Consider the following 13216-nt stretch of genomic DNA (forward strand, 5'->3'; position numbering starts at 1 on the left):
CCTTGCAGGGAGCCTGGAGGGTCCGTGCAGCTCGGGGGCTTTATTCAATTGAGACCCACAGCAAAAGCTGCTTCCGCAGAGCCCCCAGACCTGCAGAACCAGGAAAAAACTGTCCTGCACCTCTGGGGGTCGTGTCCTTTCGGAAAGCTGGCTGATTGTGCATCTGTGTTTATTAAGCTTCTTTAACGCGTAGCCAGCGTACTTACAAGTGGTCAGTAAAAAGGAGAAAATGAGGGACTTCCTGGTGGTTTAAGAGTAGTTTCCTTTGTTGGATCTGTGTTTGCGAGGGGAGGCGCATCACCAGTTGGGAATCCATGCGTGGAATTTGGGGGGGTTTCTGGACTCTCCCCGGGTTGGGGGTGGGTGGGTTAGAGATGTGACGTGCATACCCTTCTGTTGTGTGCACGTCCTCCTTGCTTTGTCTTCCGGGGAGTGGCCAGGATCCTCCCCAGGGGGCAGGCAGGTGAGCAGATAATGCCCCCGTGCAGGCAGGTCTGGGGGCTCTGTATGCAAGTGTGTGACCCCTCTTTCTGAAGGGAGCTGCTGAGTTAAGTTGGTGGGGGGGACGACGGTGGGAACTTGGTGATGCACCCTGGGGTGGAAGAGACTTGAAATTCAGACTTGAAAAGGACGAGGCTGGATGCACGCTAACCACCAGCCAGGGAGGCCCATTTACTGTAAATATTATGAATGGAGTTGGCCGGGCTGGGAGTCCCCACCCTTCCTCTGAGGCCTCTCAGAGCTGGGCAGAGCTGGCCTCCTCAGAAGGCAGGCAGCCGGGTACACGCTATAATTTGCATGGCTGAAGGCTGGGGCACAGGAAGCCGCGTCAGCCCGGCTGGCGAGACAGATGGGAGCTTTTGATCTGTGTGGCTTCCCCCCTTCCCCGGCGCTACCCTTAATTATATTCTCTGATGGCAAAACACTGCTCTCAGGAGGGACCCCTGGGCTGGGGGCCTCCGACTTGGGCCGTTTGAGGGGCTTTAGGAGGTGGGGCTGTGGCCCGTTGGGGGAGTAGGGAAGTACTTTTTCAGCTCTAGTAACTGATTACTCATCACAGTTTGTAAGGCACAGTCACGAATCAGTCTTCTAGACGAGCAGGACCTGCCAAATATGTCAGCCCAGGGGAGTTTGCAAGAGGAAGGAGGGTGATGATGGCTGAGAAGCTTCAGGGCGCCGAGCATGGGTGGGCATTGGAAATAAGATGGTGATATAGGAGACCCTTCCCCGGACACTCACCTTTTCCTGGGGGCCATGAATGATGACACAGAAAGAACACGAGTTTGTAACTCTTTGCAATGAAAAAAAAAGTTGGTTTATAGATGGACACGGCCAAATCTGACTCAAATCTCCTTTCCCTTTTGATTTTGTTTTGTTTTATTGTTGCAAATGAAATGTAAAAATGTGCCCTGCTCCCCGAAGTGATTTTCTTACTCTCCAGAAGGTAGTAGAAATAAATGGAACCTGTGTTGTTGAATACTGAAACCCACAGTGTAGCCAGAGACCATCAGAGCCAGAAGGGGGCCCATGGGGCTGTTTTGCCCCAGCCGCCTTTGCCCCAGCTGTGGGCTGGTCAGACTGAGACTCTGAGGGGGCAAAGCCGCTTGGCCAAGGTCACAGAGCAGCAGCTTGCTGGCAAAGAAGCCGTTTCACTCCTGGCTGCCTGGTGCAAAGGAGCTGGACCCCATCCTCGGGGGCCACGGTAGGCATAGCATTTCCACAGTGGGCTGGAAGGACACTTGTTTTCCCCTCTAGTGTTTGGAGAGGACTGGTGGCTTTTGAGGCCTGAGGTGGCCGCCCACACACAGCTCACACCAGCCAATGTTCTGGCCTTGAACCCAGCTCTGCTTTGCAGCAGGTGATGTGTGTCTCATTGCCCCTCCTTTAACATAGGAATGGTAATACCGTGCAGCCTCTCAGGGTCCCCTTTCTGCGAGCCCCTTTCAACAGAACTATACATAGTAAATGCTCGTTAGGTGAAGGCATCAGCCCAGAACTGTTGTCCCACCTGGGGGTGGGGGCGGGGCGAAGAGTTGTCAGCATTTTCCGAGCATCTGGAGAACCTAAGAGATAATGTGCCCCTAAGAGCTGAGACCCTCCGCGGTGGCTGCTGGCCGGGCCCTGACCTCTAGCTGCTTTTTATCAAATTGTCACAATGCCAGTGTGGCCAGTACTGGGAGCTCCATTTTAGAGATGAGCTCAAGTCACCACCAAGGTGACATGGGAGGCAGATTGAAGCGGGGAGTGTCTGACTCCACAGCTGGTCAGCTCGTGGCGGGTAGAACTCGCTGAGGAGTGAGGTTGGGCCCAGGGACCTGAAGAAGCACCCTGGCCTTAGAAGGAGAGCTTGTGGCACCCCCTGCCCACCCCCCAGCCCAGCCGCCTCAGCGGAGAACCTTGTTGCAGAGCTCTGAAAAAAAAATCCAACTTTTCCGTCCTGCCTTCTACCAGCCAGAGTTCATTCTCTGATGCATTTGGTTGTAGGAGCTTGGGGGTAGCGGTGATGGGTTGGGTCTGAGCATTTTCTGGGTAACTGAGAGTTAACCTGAAACGTTTTGAGTTAGTTTCAACCACCATGGTAGCTTGCTTTCAACCCCAGAGCTGTCTTTGCTGCCCCAAGAATCCAAGGGGGCAGCTCTGGCGTCATCTTTTGTGTCCCGGGTGAGGTTGTAAGCATGGCTGGTTAGAGCTGACCCCAGAACCCAGACTGAGCCCAGACACCGAAGCAAGTTTTTATGTGTTTGCTTCCTCCTGAAAACTAGAGACCAGCGAGAGCCTTGGTTAATTGTGTTTGGGATGAGAGTGGATGGGACGGGTTGGCACCAAGTCCCCTTTTATCTCAGTCCTTGTCCCTGAAATGAGCTGGTTGCTCTCTGAACAGTTTCCTGACCAGGGTGGGGAGCCGGGCCGATGAAGCTGTTAACCTTTGGGACGACTGATGTAGGGGGAAGGACAGGATGAGGCAACCCTTGGTGGCGCCGGAGTCCCGAGGAGGGAGGGCCCTGGACCTGAGAGGGCGAGGCGTGGCCACGTTTGCGTTCCAGGGTTGCCGGGTTTACTTCTGGGTCTGCATGCGTGCCCTTCGTTTGCCCTCATCAGCCCCGCGTGAGGCAGCCATTTCTGCCCAGGTTCCATCCCCAGCCGGGTGCTCTGCTGGACCACTGGGGAGGGGGCTCGCAGACCCATCCCACCGTGGGATAACCAGAATATTGAATAAGAGAAATAATCCCTTTATAATCCAAGTGCCTTGCGGAGATGAGAGTGGGTTGAGACCCCCCCCACACACCCGCCGCCTTTTATTCCAGCCCCCGGTTGCCCTGGCAGTGGGCACATTGGACTCAGCGGGTGCCTGCTTCTGTGGCTTTCTCTGTGCTGCTTCGTTTCCCAAGTATGTCCCTGTCCTGAAAAGTCAGAAACTTGGGGACACCCCACCCCTGTCCCATCAGCACCGCCTCTGTGTGTGGACACAGCTAGGGTGAGATGGCCTCACTTCAAGCGTTCTCAGAATCCCACTGGGACTGGGTGTTTTGGAACAGTTCTGCCTCTCTGGCCTCATGGTCAGCTTCCTAAATTGGAGACCGGACATGGTACCATCGAGGCACTGAACTTGGCCTTTCCTCCCTCCCTCTTTTTTTTTTTTTTTTTGTGGTCCGCGGGCCTCTCACTGTTGTGGCCTCTCCCATTGCGGAGCACAGGCTCAGGACGCGCAGGCTCAGCGGCCATGGCTCATGGGCCCAGCCGCTCCGTGGCAGGTGGGATCTTCCCAGACCGGGGCACGAACCCATGTCCCCGTCCCGCATCGGCAGGCGGACTCTCAACCACTGCGCCACCAGGGGAGCCCCTCCCTCCAGTTTTTTTCTTTTTCATCTCCTACACCATCAAATCAAAAATTTTAAAAGGGGGAAGTTCCTCTCTTACCTAGGCCTTGAGGGTCTGGTCACCCTGTGCCATTGCGATCCCAGGCATGAGATTCATTCATGAGCCTCTGGTCTTCTGGGAGGGTCTGGTCTGTTCATTCACGACCAGGGTAATTAAATAACTCTTTGTATGAGGCATGGAGCTCCTTGTTAAGTGGTCTTCCCTAATGCAAGTGCAAACACGAGGCACAATCCTTCTTCTCCACAAGGCCTCCCATTTTGCTTTTAAAGGGTAGATTTTATGCTTTAAGGGAAATTGGGAAGGGGAGGGGGAAAAACAAGCTTAAAGGAATTTTAGGCTGATTCAGCACTTTTCTGGGGGTGGTCCACAAATTCCCTGAACTGTAATAGAAAGAAAAACTTGTGAGCAGGCATCTGATTAGGTAGCTTTTGACAACACAGCTTTTCTTTTGGATGCTTTAGAATGCACAAATACAGTTTTAAAACAGGCCCCTGGTACAGTTTTCTGAGGAGGGAGAAGCTGAAAATACCGGAAAAGGTTATAAAAGCTGAGGGAAATTAACAAGGGACTGCGAGTTTTGCCTTCAGAGGTTAAGTATCGGCAACCAGGATACTAAGACCCTTCCTCAGTCCTTGTAACGAGGGGGCCTTTTTTTTTTCTGTGCAGGGTCCTCCCAGCTCCTCCCTCGGAGGCCTGGGAAGCCCCCAGGAGCTAAGCGTCTGCCCTGACCTTTGTGGGGAGATGCTTGTGGGCTGTGGGCCCAATTCCAGGAACTGTGCTTCTCTGAAGATGATGCTGAGCGCTTCCTAGAAATGAGCCCAGACGGCGGGTACTTCAGGGCTAAGGAGCGGAGTCTGAACTGGCCATTTGGGGCGTTGTACTGGGCCCCCAGAAGCGTGCTGTGTAAAAGGGGCCTTCGCTCCAGTGATGGGTTTGTCTGACAGCCTATTTCTGTGCTCAGAGCTGTGGAGTTCAGGAGCAGCAAGAAGAGGTATCAGGGCACTAGGGGACTGCAGGGTGACATGGTGGGGCGACACGTGGGGGCCCTGCTGCCCCAGATTAGGGCACCTAGTGGGCTTTCAGGGGCCTTGTTCACATCCAGGGACACCTACACGCTGCCGTTTATCTGGGCCGGGCCATTAACCTCAACAGAAAAAGGCTTTTTCTTTTTCCAGGGGATGTCTGGCAGCAAATTGCTGGATGCATTGTCGGGCCGCACAGATGAAAGAGAAACCCGCCAGAATGCCCCCTCACCCCGCCCCATTCCCCCTCCTCTCTACTGGCCAACCTCAGTCTCCCCACCACCCCCCGCCCAGCTTCCTCTGCCCCCAGGCAGACAAGGCGGCCCCCCCCCCCCCCCGCCCCTAGCCGGTGGGCCTGGCACAGGGGCAACTCAATCTTCAGGCTTCCTCCCACTCCCCCAACCCCCATACTCTGCCGGGTGCCAGGTTTCAGGGGAGCCGGGCTCCATGAAACAAAGTATTGTGAGGCTCCGCTGAGGGTCTCCTGAACTTCCCTCCCAGCGACTCCTGAGCCTTCCTTTCCAGGCCGGTTTGTTGTCCTGAGTTGGGATAATAAGTGAGAACTTCTTATATTTGGAAACGCTCTCCCGCCTCAAACAAGCAGGCAGGTGGGCGCCCTGTGCCTTCCAGAAGAGGGCTTTCTCCGACCCGGCGAACTTGGACGTCAGAGCATTTTTATTTATGCGGGTGTTATGGGTCTTTGGTATAGCCTTCAGAGCTGAACTCCCTCGGCAAGAGGGTTCAGAAGATTGCTAGCGCTCGCGAGTTTATTAGCAGTTGATGGATACTTTGCAGAAACAAGTTAAGGCCTGATGACTCACCTTCTGCTTGGAGCTCTTGTACCTCTCTTGTTTTTCCATATGTTCCTGTGTATGCGCATGCAAACACACGTTCACATAACACACACTCGAAGTGTGCTCGTATCCATGCACACAGCCTCCTTCACACTTGTGCTTCAGAGATGAATGTCGGGGTCGGGGTCGGGGGTGATGGGCCAGGTTTCTGGTGTTGATTTTCGGTGGGGTGGTGGTTGAGGGGAGGAGGGAGCCCTCAGCGTCCCCGTCTTGTGTAGCTGGCGGGGCAGGCATTTGAAGGCCAGGTGGGGGCGTCCAGGCAACTGGTGCTCAGGGTGGGTGTTTGTGGCTGCCTCAGTGGGTCACCGAGCGCCTTTGTACAGACTTATTCACGGGACACCTCCATGTAAAGTTAATGCAGCTGACTGGTTCCCAGGTCCTTACATGCCTGTTAACGTTGGAAGGAGTTGGTGTGCTGAGCTGCACTGGTTACCCAGCCTGCTGGGGCAGCAGGACAGTCGAGACCCGAGCCCTCCTTTACCCCCCCTGCTGTGCTGTATAACCCATCGTCATCCAGGCTCTAAACTCAGTGGTTCCAAAATCAAAAAGGCCAATCAAACCCAAAGACCTCACACACCACCCCCAACTTCATGCCCCAAGCCCCCCACCCCAGTAAGTGAGAAGCAGGGACCTACAGGGAGGGCAGGAGGCCGCCTCTGCTGCCTGCCAGGCCTTCCCCCTGTCTCTCCCCATTTTCGTTAACAAATACAAGACTTCCGGTCTCCGCCCTGCCACCACAAACCACAGTGTTCCTGCAGCCCGGCTGGGCTGGGGAGACTTACAGTTCCCAGTCTGAGTCCTGCCCTGCCGGCTCTAGCTTAAAGGAGTTGTTAGAGGAGTCGGAATGCCAGCCTCCAGGGCCCCCTTTCCTTTCATATGCTCCCCCCTTTTAAAGGTCTCTGAGCGCCTGTTTGGGAGTCACCTTACCAGAATCACCCCAGTCTCCCCTGCTGCCCATGGGAAGAAGCATGTCTAGGAAAGCCGGGGTGGGCCCTCCAGGGGAGGAAGGGGGCAGGGCATCGACTTTAGATGCTTCTAGGGAGGGAAGGGGAAGAAAGGAAGATGCAGCAAGCAGGACCCTGCAAGCATGGCGGTACCCACTTTAAACACATAGTCTTCTGTCTGGGCTGGAGAAAGTTAAGGTAGTCTGGGCTGACACCAACTTGCAGGTTGTGATTTGGCATTTTTACCTGAACTCACGTGTACAGAGCTGCCGCTGACAGACACATTGAGAGTTATTTTTCTATTAGGAAGATAGATATTTTTAACCCAAACCACGTCCTTTAAAATTTTTCCTGGATATGGGACTTCCCTGGTGGTCCAGTGGCTAAGACTCCACACTCCCAATGCAGGGGGCCAGGGTTCGATCCCTGGTCAGGGAACTAGATTGCACGTGTCACAACTAAGAGTTCACACACAGCAACAAAGACCCTGCATGTGGCAACGAAGATCCCACATGCTGCAGCTAAGACCCAGCACAGCCAAAGAAATAAATAAGTAAATAAATATTTGTGGTGGGGAATAAACTCTGCAGTGGCTCCTCCTTTTTAAAAAAAAAAAAAAAGTGTTTTTTCCTCCCGGATAGCGCCTCCTATGACCAAGGCACTGATCTGAGAACTGGGAGACAACAAGCACAAAGACTGCTTAGCAGGTGGTCCTGGGGTCTAGGTCTGGTTCCATCATCCCTGGGGCCTGAGCAACAAGCTTTCTGAGTCCAGGTTTTCTCGTGAGGATGACAAGGGACTGGAGCAGTTGGCCTTCAAGGTTCCATCCAGTTTAAAGAACTGTAATCCTAGACCATCCAACTGTAAGGCCTTTTCTAGCCCTAAAACTAGGACCAGCCAAGTTACTAAGTGGTCTTGGCTTCTGAGCTCTGCAGCGATGGGGCTTTCCTTTGGCCAGGTGGGCACACGTGCTGGTATCCTGGGTCTCTGGCAGGGTGTGGGGAGTGGAGGGAAGAGGCTCCCCAGCCCCATGCTTAGAGGCAAGGCTCTTCCGTCACTGGGTCACGATTTCCAGGCCCCAGTAGGAGGACTGTTCGGCCTGCAGCACATCCAGCACCCCATTCCCTCCTTCTGTCTTGCCCTGAGAGACAAGCTGATCTTGGGGGTTGTGTGTGATCTTGATTTCGGGAGGAAGAGGAAAAAGGAGGGGCTCCCTCACCCAACCATGTCCGCCATTTTGTTTTCTAGATTCCCAACTTCTTCTGGAGCCTGGGGATCGGTCACACTGGTGCGTGGTGGCATACTGGGAGGAGAAGACGAGAGTGGGGAGGCTCTACTGTGTCCAGGAGCCCTCCCTGGATATCTTTTATGATCTACCTCAGGGGAATGGCTTTTGCCTCGGACAGCTCAATTCGGACAACAAGAGTCAGCTGGTGCAGAAAGTGCGGAGCAAGATCGGCTGTGGCATCCAGCTCACGCGGGAAGTGGATGGCGTGTGGGTGTATAACCGCAGCAGTTATCCCATCTTCATCAAGTCAGCCACACTGGACAACCCGGACTCCAGGACGCTGTTGGTACACAAAGTGTTCCCCGGTTTCTCCATCAAGGCTTTTGACTACGAGAAAGCGTACAGCCTGCAGCGGCCCAACGACCACGAGTTCATGCAGCAGCCGTGGACTGGCTTCACCGTGCAGATCAGCTTCGTGAAGGGCTGGGGCCAGTGCTACACCCGCCAGTTCATCAGCAGCTGCCCGTGCTGGCTGGAGGTCATCTTCAACAGCCGGTAGCCACGTGGGGAGAGGACAGCGGGAGCCTAGCGGGCCCGGTCCAAACTACTTTGCTGCTAATAGTTTCCTCCTGAGTGCTTGCTTTTCATGCAAACTCTTTGGTCGTTTTTTTTTTTTTTTCTTTCTTTTTTCTCCCCTCCTTCCCCTCGTTCTTGTTTATGTTCTGTTTTGTTCTTTGAGAAATAGCTTATGAAAAGAATTGTCGGGGTTTTGGCAGGGGCGGGTGGTATGGTTGGCAGAACACCGAGGCGTGAAAAGGGGAAGCAAAAATCAGTACCACCGAACACACTGTAAATGGGGGGGCAGGCCTCGACTTCGGGGTCCTCGTTGCCCTCGTCAGGGTGTACGAGAGAGAGAGAGAGTGTGTGTGTGTGTACGCAGATGGGGGAAGCGGTGTGCTCTGTTGTGTTTCCTACGGATGTTGACCGCTGAGAGGTTTGCACTCCCAAGCTGTGTCCCTCGTGCTCCTTGGACTTGCACAGTGGGGCAGCGGGTGTCCCAGCAGTGGCCAGCAGCAAGGCTCTGTCCCCCAGCCTGGGGAAGCCCCCATCCCACCTCTCCCCTTCTAGGACATTGGCCTGTCCGCAGGCTTCTTAGAAGCCACCCTGCCAGTTTTTCCATGCTGTCTCACTCCCTTCCGGCCACCCTGCTGCCGTTGTCGTGTCTTTCCTTTTTGGCCATCTGCTCCTGGATACCTCTGAGATGGGCTTCCCGAGGGCTGCCGGGGCAGCCCCGTCACAGTATTGCTCACCCAGTGCCCTCTCAGGCCCCTCCGCCTCTCCCCTGCCCTGGTTACATCAGGTTTTTCCTGGACTCAGAAAACCAGCTCAGCACTTTCCTCCCCTCTGCAGCCTGTGTGTTGAGCTCTGCTGTTAGACCAGCGAGGGGAGCCGCCCCACTCCCCACCAAGAAGGATTCGGTCCATCTTAACCCAAGGTACCATCCTGAGCTGACACCTAACTCTTCCGTTTCTTCTACAACTCATACACTCGTATGATACGTTGACACTGCTCTTAGCTCAATGAGCATGTTTAGACTTTAACATAAGCTATTTTTCTAACTACAAAGGTTTAAATGAACAAGAGAAGCATTCTCATTGGAAATTTAGCATTGTAGTGCTTTGAGAGAAAAAGGACTCCTGAAAAAAAAACCCTGAGATTTATTAAAGAAAAAATGTATTTTATGTTATATATAAATATATTATTACTTGTAAATATAAAGACGTTTTATAAGCATCATTATTTATGTATTGTGCAATGTGTATAAACAAAAATAAAGAAAAGATGCACTTTGCTTTAATATAAATGCAAATAACAAATGCCAAATTAAAAAAAAGATAAACACAAGATTGGTGTTTTTTTCTATGGGTGTTATCACCTAGCTGAATGTTTTTCTAAAGGAGTTTATGTTCCATTAAACAATTTTTAAAATGTATACTTGATTCCATGTTGTCCTCCAGCTCCTTTTTCTTCTGGTGGGTGGGCAGCGGGATGTAGCCATCAGAATCCGGTACAGTTGGGGTCGCCCAGAGCTTGGTTGGGGAGGAAGCTTGGTTGGTGGGACCACAAAAGGGAGAGACGATCCGGAACACCTTGCTCTTCCTTGCATCCTAGAAAGACCCGTACCTACACAGATACCACCTTTCTTGTTAGGCAGGAACCTTAGGGTGCAGCTGGTGGGTGTCCTGAATTTGTAATGGGTCAACCTCGGGGAGCCCTGAGTTACAAAGGCAGCTGATTTTTCAAAGCCTGAAAAGTTGAAATATCATTTTGAATGATTGGGAAGGAGGTTGCACTGGGAGATAGGATGGGAAGGTAAAGTCCCAAGAACTTGGGGTCCATCCAGTTCCTGCTTGCTGACTCCTTTGCTTTACATTAAGTCCTGAGACGACTGCACCTTTCCCAGAGGAAGGTCACTGCCACACTGGGTTCCAGGAGAGATTCCCTGAGGGCTGAAGCCCTGGAGTAGAGATGAGGCTGGGGCTGAGTGTTGATGGTGGGAGGGAGGGATCTGGGTCCCCTAAGTTCTGTACTGGGCACTCCGGGAGGTGGAGTAGGCTGAAAGGAGTCTGGGCAGACCCTACTCTGCATCTGCTTAACACTCTTCCAGTTCTCTATTCCCTTGGCCCAGCCCAGCTTAGCCCCAGTGGCACTTGCTGGTATTGCCCCTGGGATTTTCACTGATCTGAGCCATGTTTTATTATTTTTCAATTAATTAATTTTGGGCTATGTTGGGTCTTCGTTGCTGCGCACGGGCTTTGCCTAGTTGCTGGCAGCGGGGGCTTCTCTTGCTGCGGAGCACGGGCTCTAGGGCGCACAGGCTTCAGTAGTTGCAGCACGTGGGCTCTAGGCTCAGTACTTGCGGTGCACAGGCTTAGTTGCTCCGCAGCATGTGGGATCTTCCCAGACCAGGGATCGAACCCCTGTCCTCTGCATTGGTAGGCGGATTCTTAACCACTGCGCCACCAGGGAAGTCCCTGAGCCACGTTTTGGATTCGAGGCCTCTTGCACAAGAAATAGGTTCAAATCAGGCACCAAATGGGGCTGTTTAGGTGTCTATGTCAGGGGGTCTTAAACCTTAGACCCAGGAAGGGGCTCTTTGAAGTGGGAGTTAAGATTTTAGATATCACAAACTGGTACAATTTCAGAAAAAAATTTTTGGAGGGCCAAAGTAGGATTGCCAATTTTTCATTTTGCCAAATGACACAAAGCATTACAGCTTACTGGCACCACTGTTTAATGCGAGGGAATTCTAATACAATTGTATAGCGAGGAATGTTAACTTAGAGCTTTAGTGCCAAATGGTCATCTGGGCCAGCTTGTTCACATGAGGTGACGGGGAGCTCACTACCACTTGAGGCAGCTTTTTATCAGTTGAACTGAAACCTGCCTCCATTTATTCTAGTTCTGCAACCTAGAATAAGTGTAAAATGCACGTCTGGAAGACACCCAAGGAGGGCTATAATTAATTCCCAGGTGGTAGTGGTGGAGGAGGGGTGGGGTGGAAGGTGTTGCATTAGGGAGCTGTCAAAGGCATTTTCGTTTGCTCTAACTTGCATCAGCATGCCAGGAAGCTCTTTAATAATAATAATAGCTACCATTTATTGAATGCTTAGCTAGTTGCCAGGCATGATGTTAAGCGTTTAAGGGAATTATTTAATCCTCCTTAGGACCCCCTGCAAAACTGGAAGCTTTGAGAGGTTAAAAGACTTGCCCAAGGTCACTCGGCGAGGAAGTGCTGGGAGTGGTGGTGTTCACGGGCTGACTCTGGCCTTACTCCTTGGTCCAAAGCCTGTAGAGATGTTATTTGGTGGAGTCTGTTGGGACTCCAGTCCCACCACCTCAAATCAGCGGGAAGGCGGGCCCCGAGCTGCTTGCCCGGCGAGCTACGTGGGCAGGGCCTCCGGGTCCAGGAGGCAGGGGCTGTGGCAGCAGCACCTTCACGCCCTCCTCTGTCACCTGGACTTGACTCTCAGCCCCACAAGGTTGGAGCTGGGCTGTGGGCGTGTGGACCCCCGTGGGGTGGCTGACCCTGGGTCAGGGAAAGAAGGACATTTAGGGGAAACCCCATGTTTGCAGTACACGGCACTAAGCTGCCGTCACCGCAGACATCCCTTGGGCACCTCTGATGTGCTAGGACTGCTGCAGGGGACACGTGTCGTCCGTGGTGCTGGAGGACAAGACGCCCGCGCCTGAGGGTGGCCAGCAGCCCAGGCAGAATGTGTTGAGTGAGGAGCGAGGACCTCCAGCCAAGGAGTTTGGATTCGTGGAGAGGAGAAGATGCCTCCTTGGAGGGAAGTTTTCCTGTCACCTGGTTCTCCTTCCTCTCTCAGCTCACCAGTCAGATTTTGCGGTGTGTCACAGGGTTCTGTCCTCCCCTCTCTTCTTGGGCCACACCTTGTCCCCGGGTGGCAACGTCACTCCGGTACCTTCATCTCTCCTCACCTGCAATGCCTCAGCTGCCCCAGCCAGAAACCTGGGTTCTCCCATCTCCCCTGCCCTGTCCCCCGACATGAAGTAAACAGCAAGATCCTGTCCTCCCTGCCTCGTTCCATCCATAGGTAAAAAGTGCCAACAGTTCTCACGTATGTTCCCTTGCTCCATCCCCACTAGTACGATTTAGTTTGGGACCTTCTAGAGCCTCCTTCCTCTACTCCAGATGCCTTTCAGCATCTGCCTCCGTCAACCTCATGCCTTAACCCCCCACCCCCCACCCCCTCAACACATACACACACACACACACCCCACCCCCCACCTCCTCAACACATACACACCCACCCACCCCCCGCCCCCCACCCCCTCAACACATACACACACACACCCCCCACCCCCTCAACACATACACACACACACACACCCCACCCCCCACCCCCTCAACACATACACACACACACACCACCCCCCACCCCCTCAACACATACACCCACCCCCACCCCCACCCCCACCCCCTCAACACATACACACCCCCCACACACACCCCACCCCCTCAACACATACACACAAACCCACCCCCCACCCCCCACCCCATCTTGGTCCCCAGCATGCAGGGTAACTTGCAATTCGTCAAACACGCCTTGCTTATGTGTTTCCAAGCAAGCGCTTTCCAGCTCCTTCTTCAATTGGCTGTCTTCTTCTCATCCTTCAGGATGCAACTCAGACCACACCTCCTCCAGGAAGCCTCTCAAAAATTTCTGCTCTAAAGAGACAGCAGTGGTATAGGATTCTCTCTTC

At 53.3% G+C, this 13216-nt stretch overlaps 1 protein-coding gene across 2 annotated transcripts in view; it reads left to right on the forward strand.

Moving 5' to 3' along the window:
- Positions 1 to 9927, forward strand: part of SMAD7 (SMAD family member 7) — a 31521-nt gene extending 21594 nt beyond the window's left edge. For both annotated transcript variants that reach the window (XM_004266081.3, XM_012531692.3), the window contains exon 4: positions 7948 to 9927. In XM_004266081.3, coding sequence (XP_004266129.1) covers positions 7948 to 8486 — 539 coding nt within the window. In that variant the 3' untranslated portion in view covers positions 8487 to 9927. The remainder of the gene's footprint in view (positions 1 to 7947) is intronic.
- The last annotated feature ends 3289 nt before the right edge of the window (positions 9928 to 13216 follow it).

This window comes from Orcinus orca, chromosome 15, assembly GCF_937001465.1.
Source record: "Orcinus orca chromosome 15, mOrcOrc1.1, whole genome shotgun sequence".
NCBI lineage: Eukaryota > Metazoa > Chordata > Mammalia > Artiodactyla > Delphinidae > Orcinus > Orcinus orca.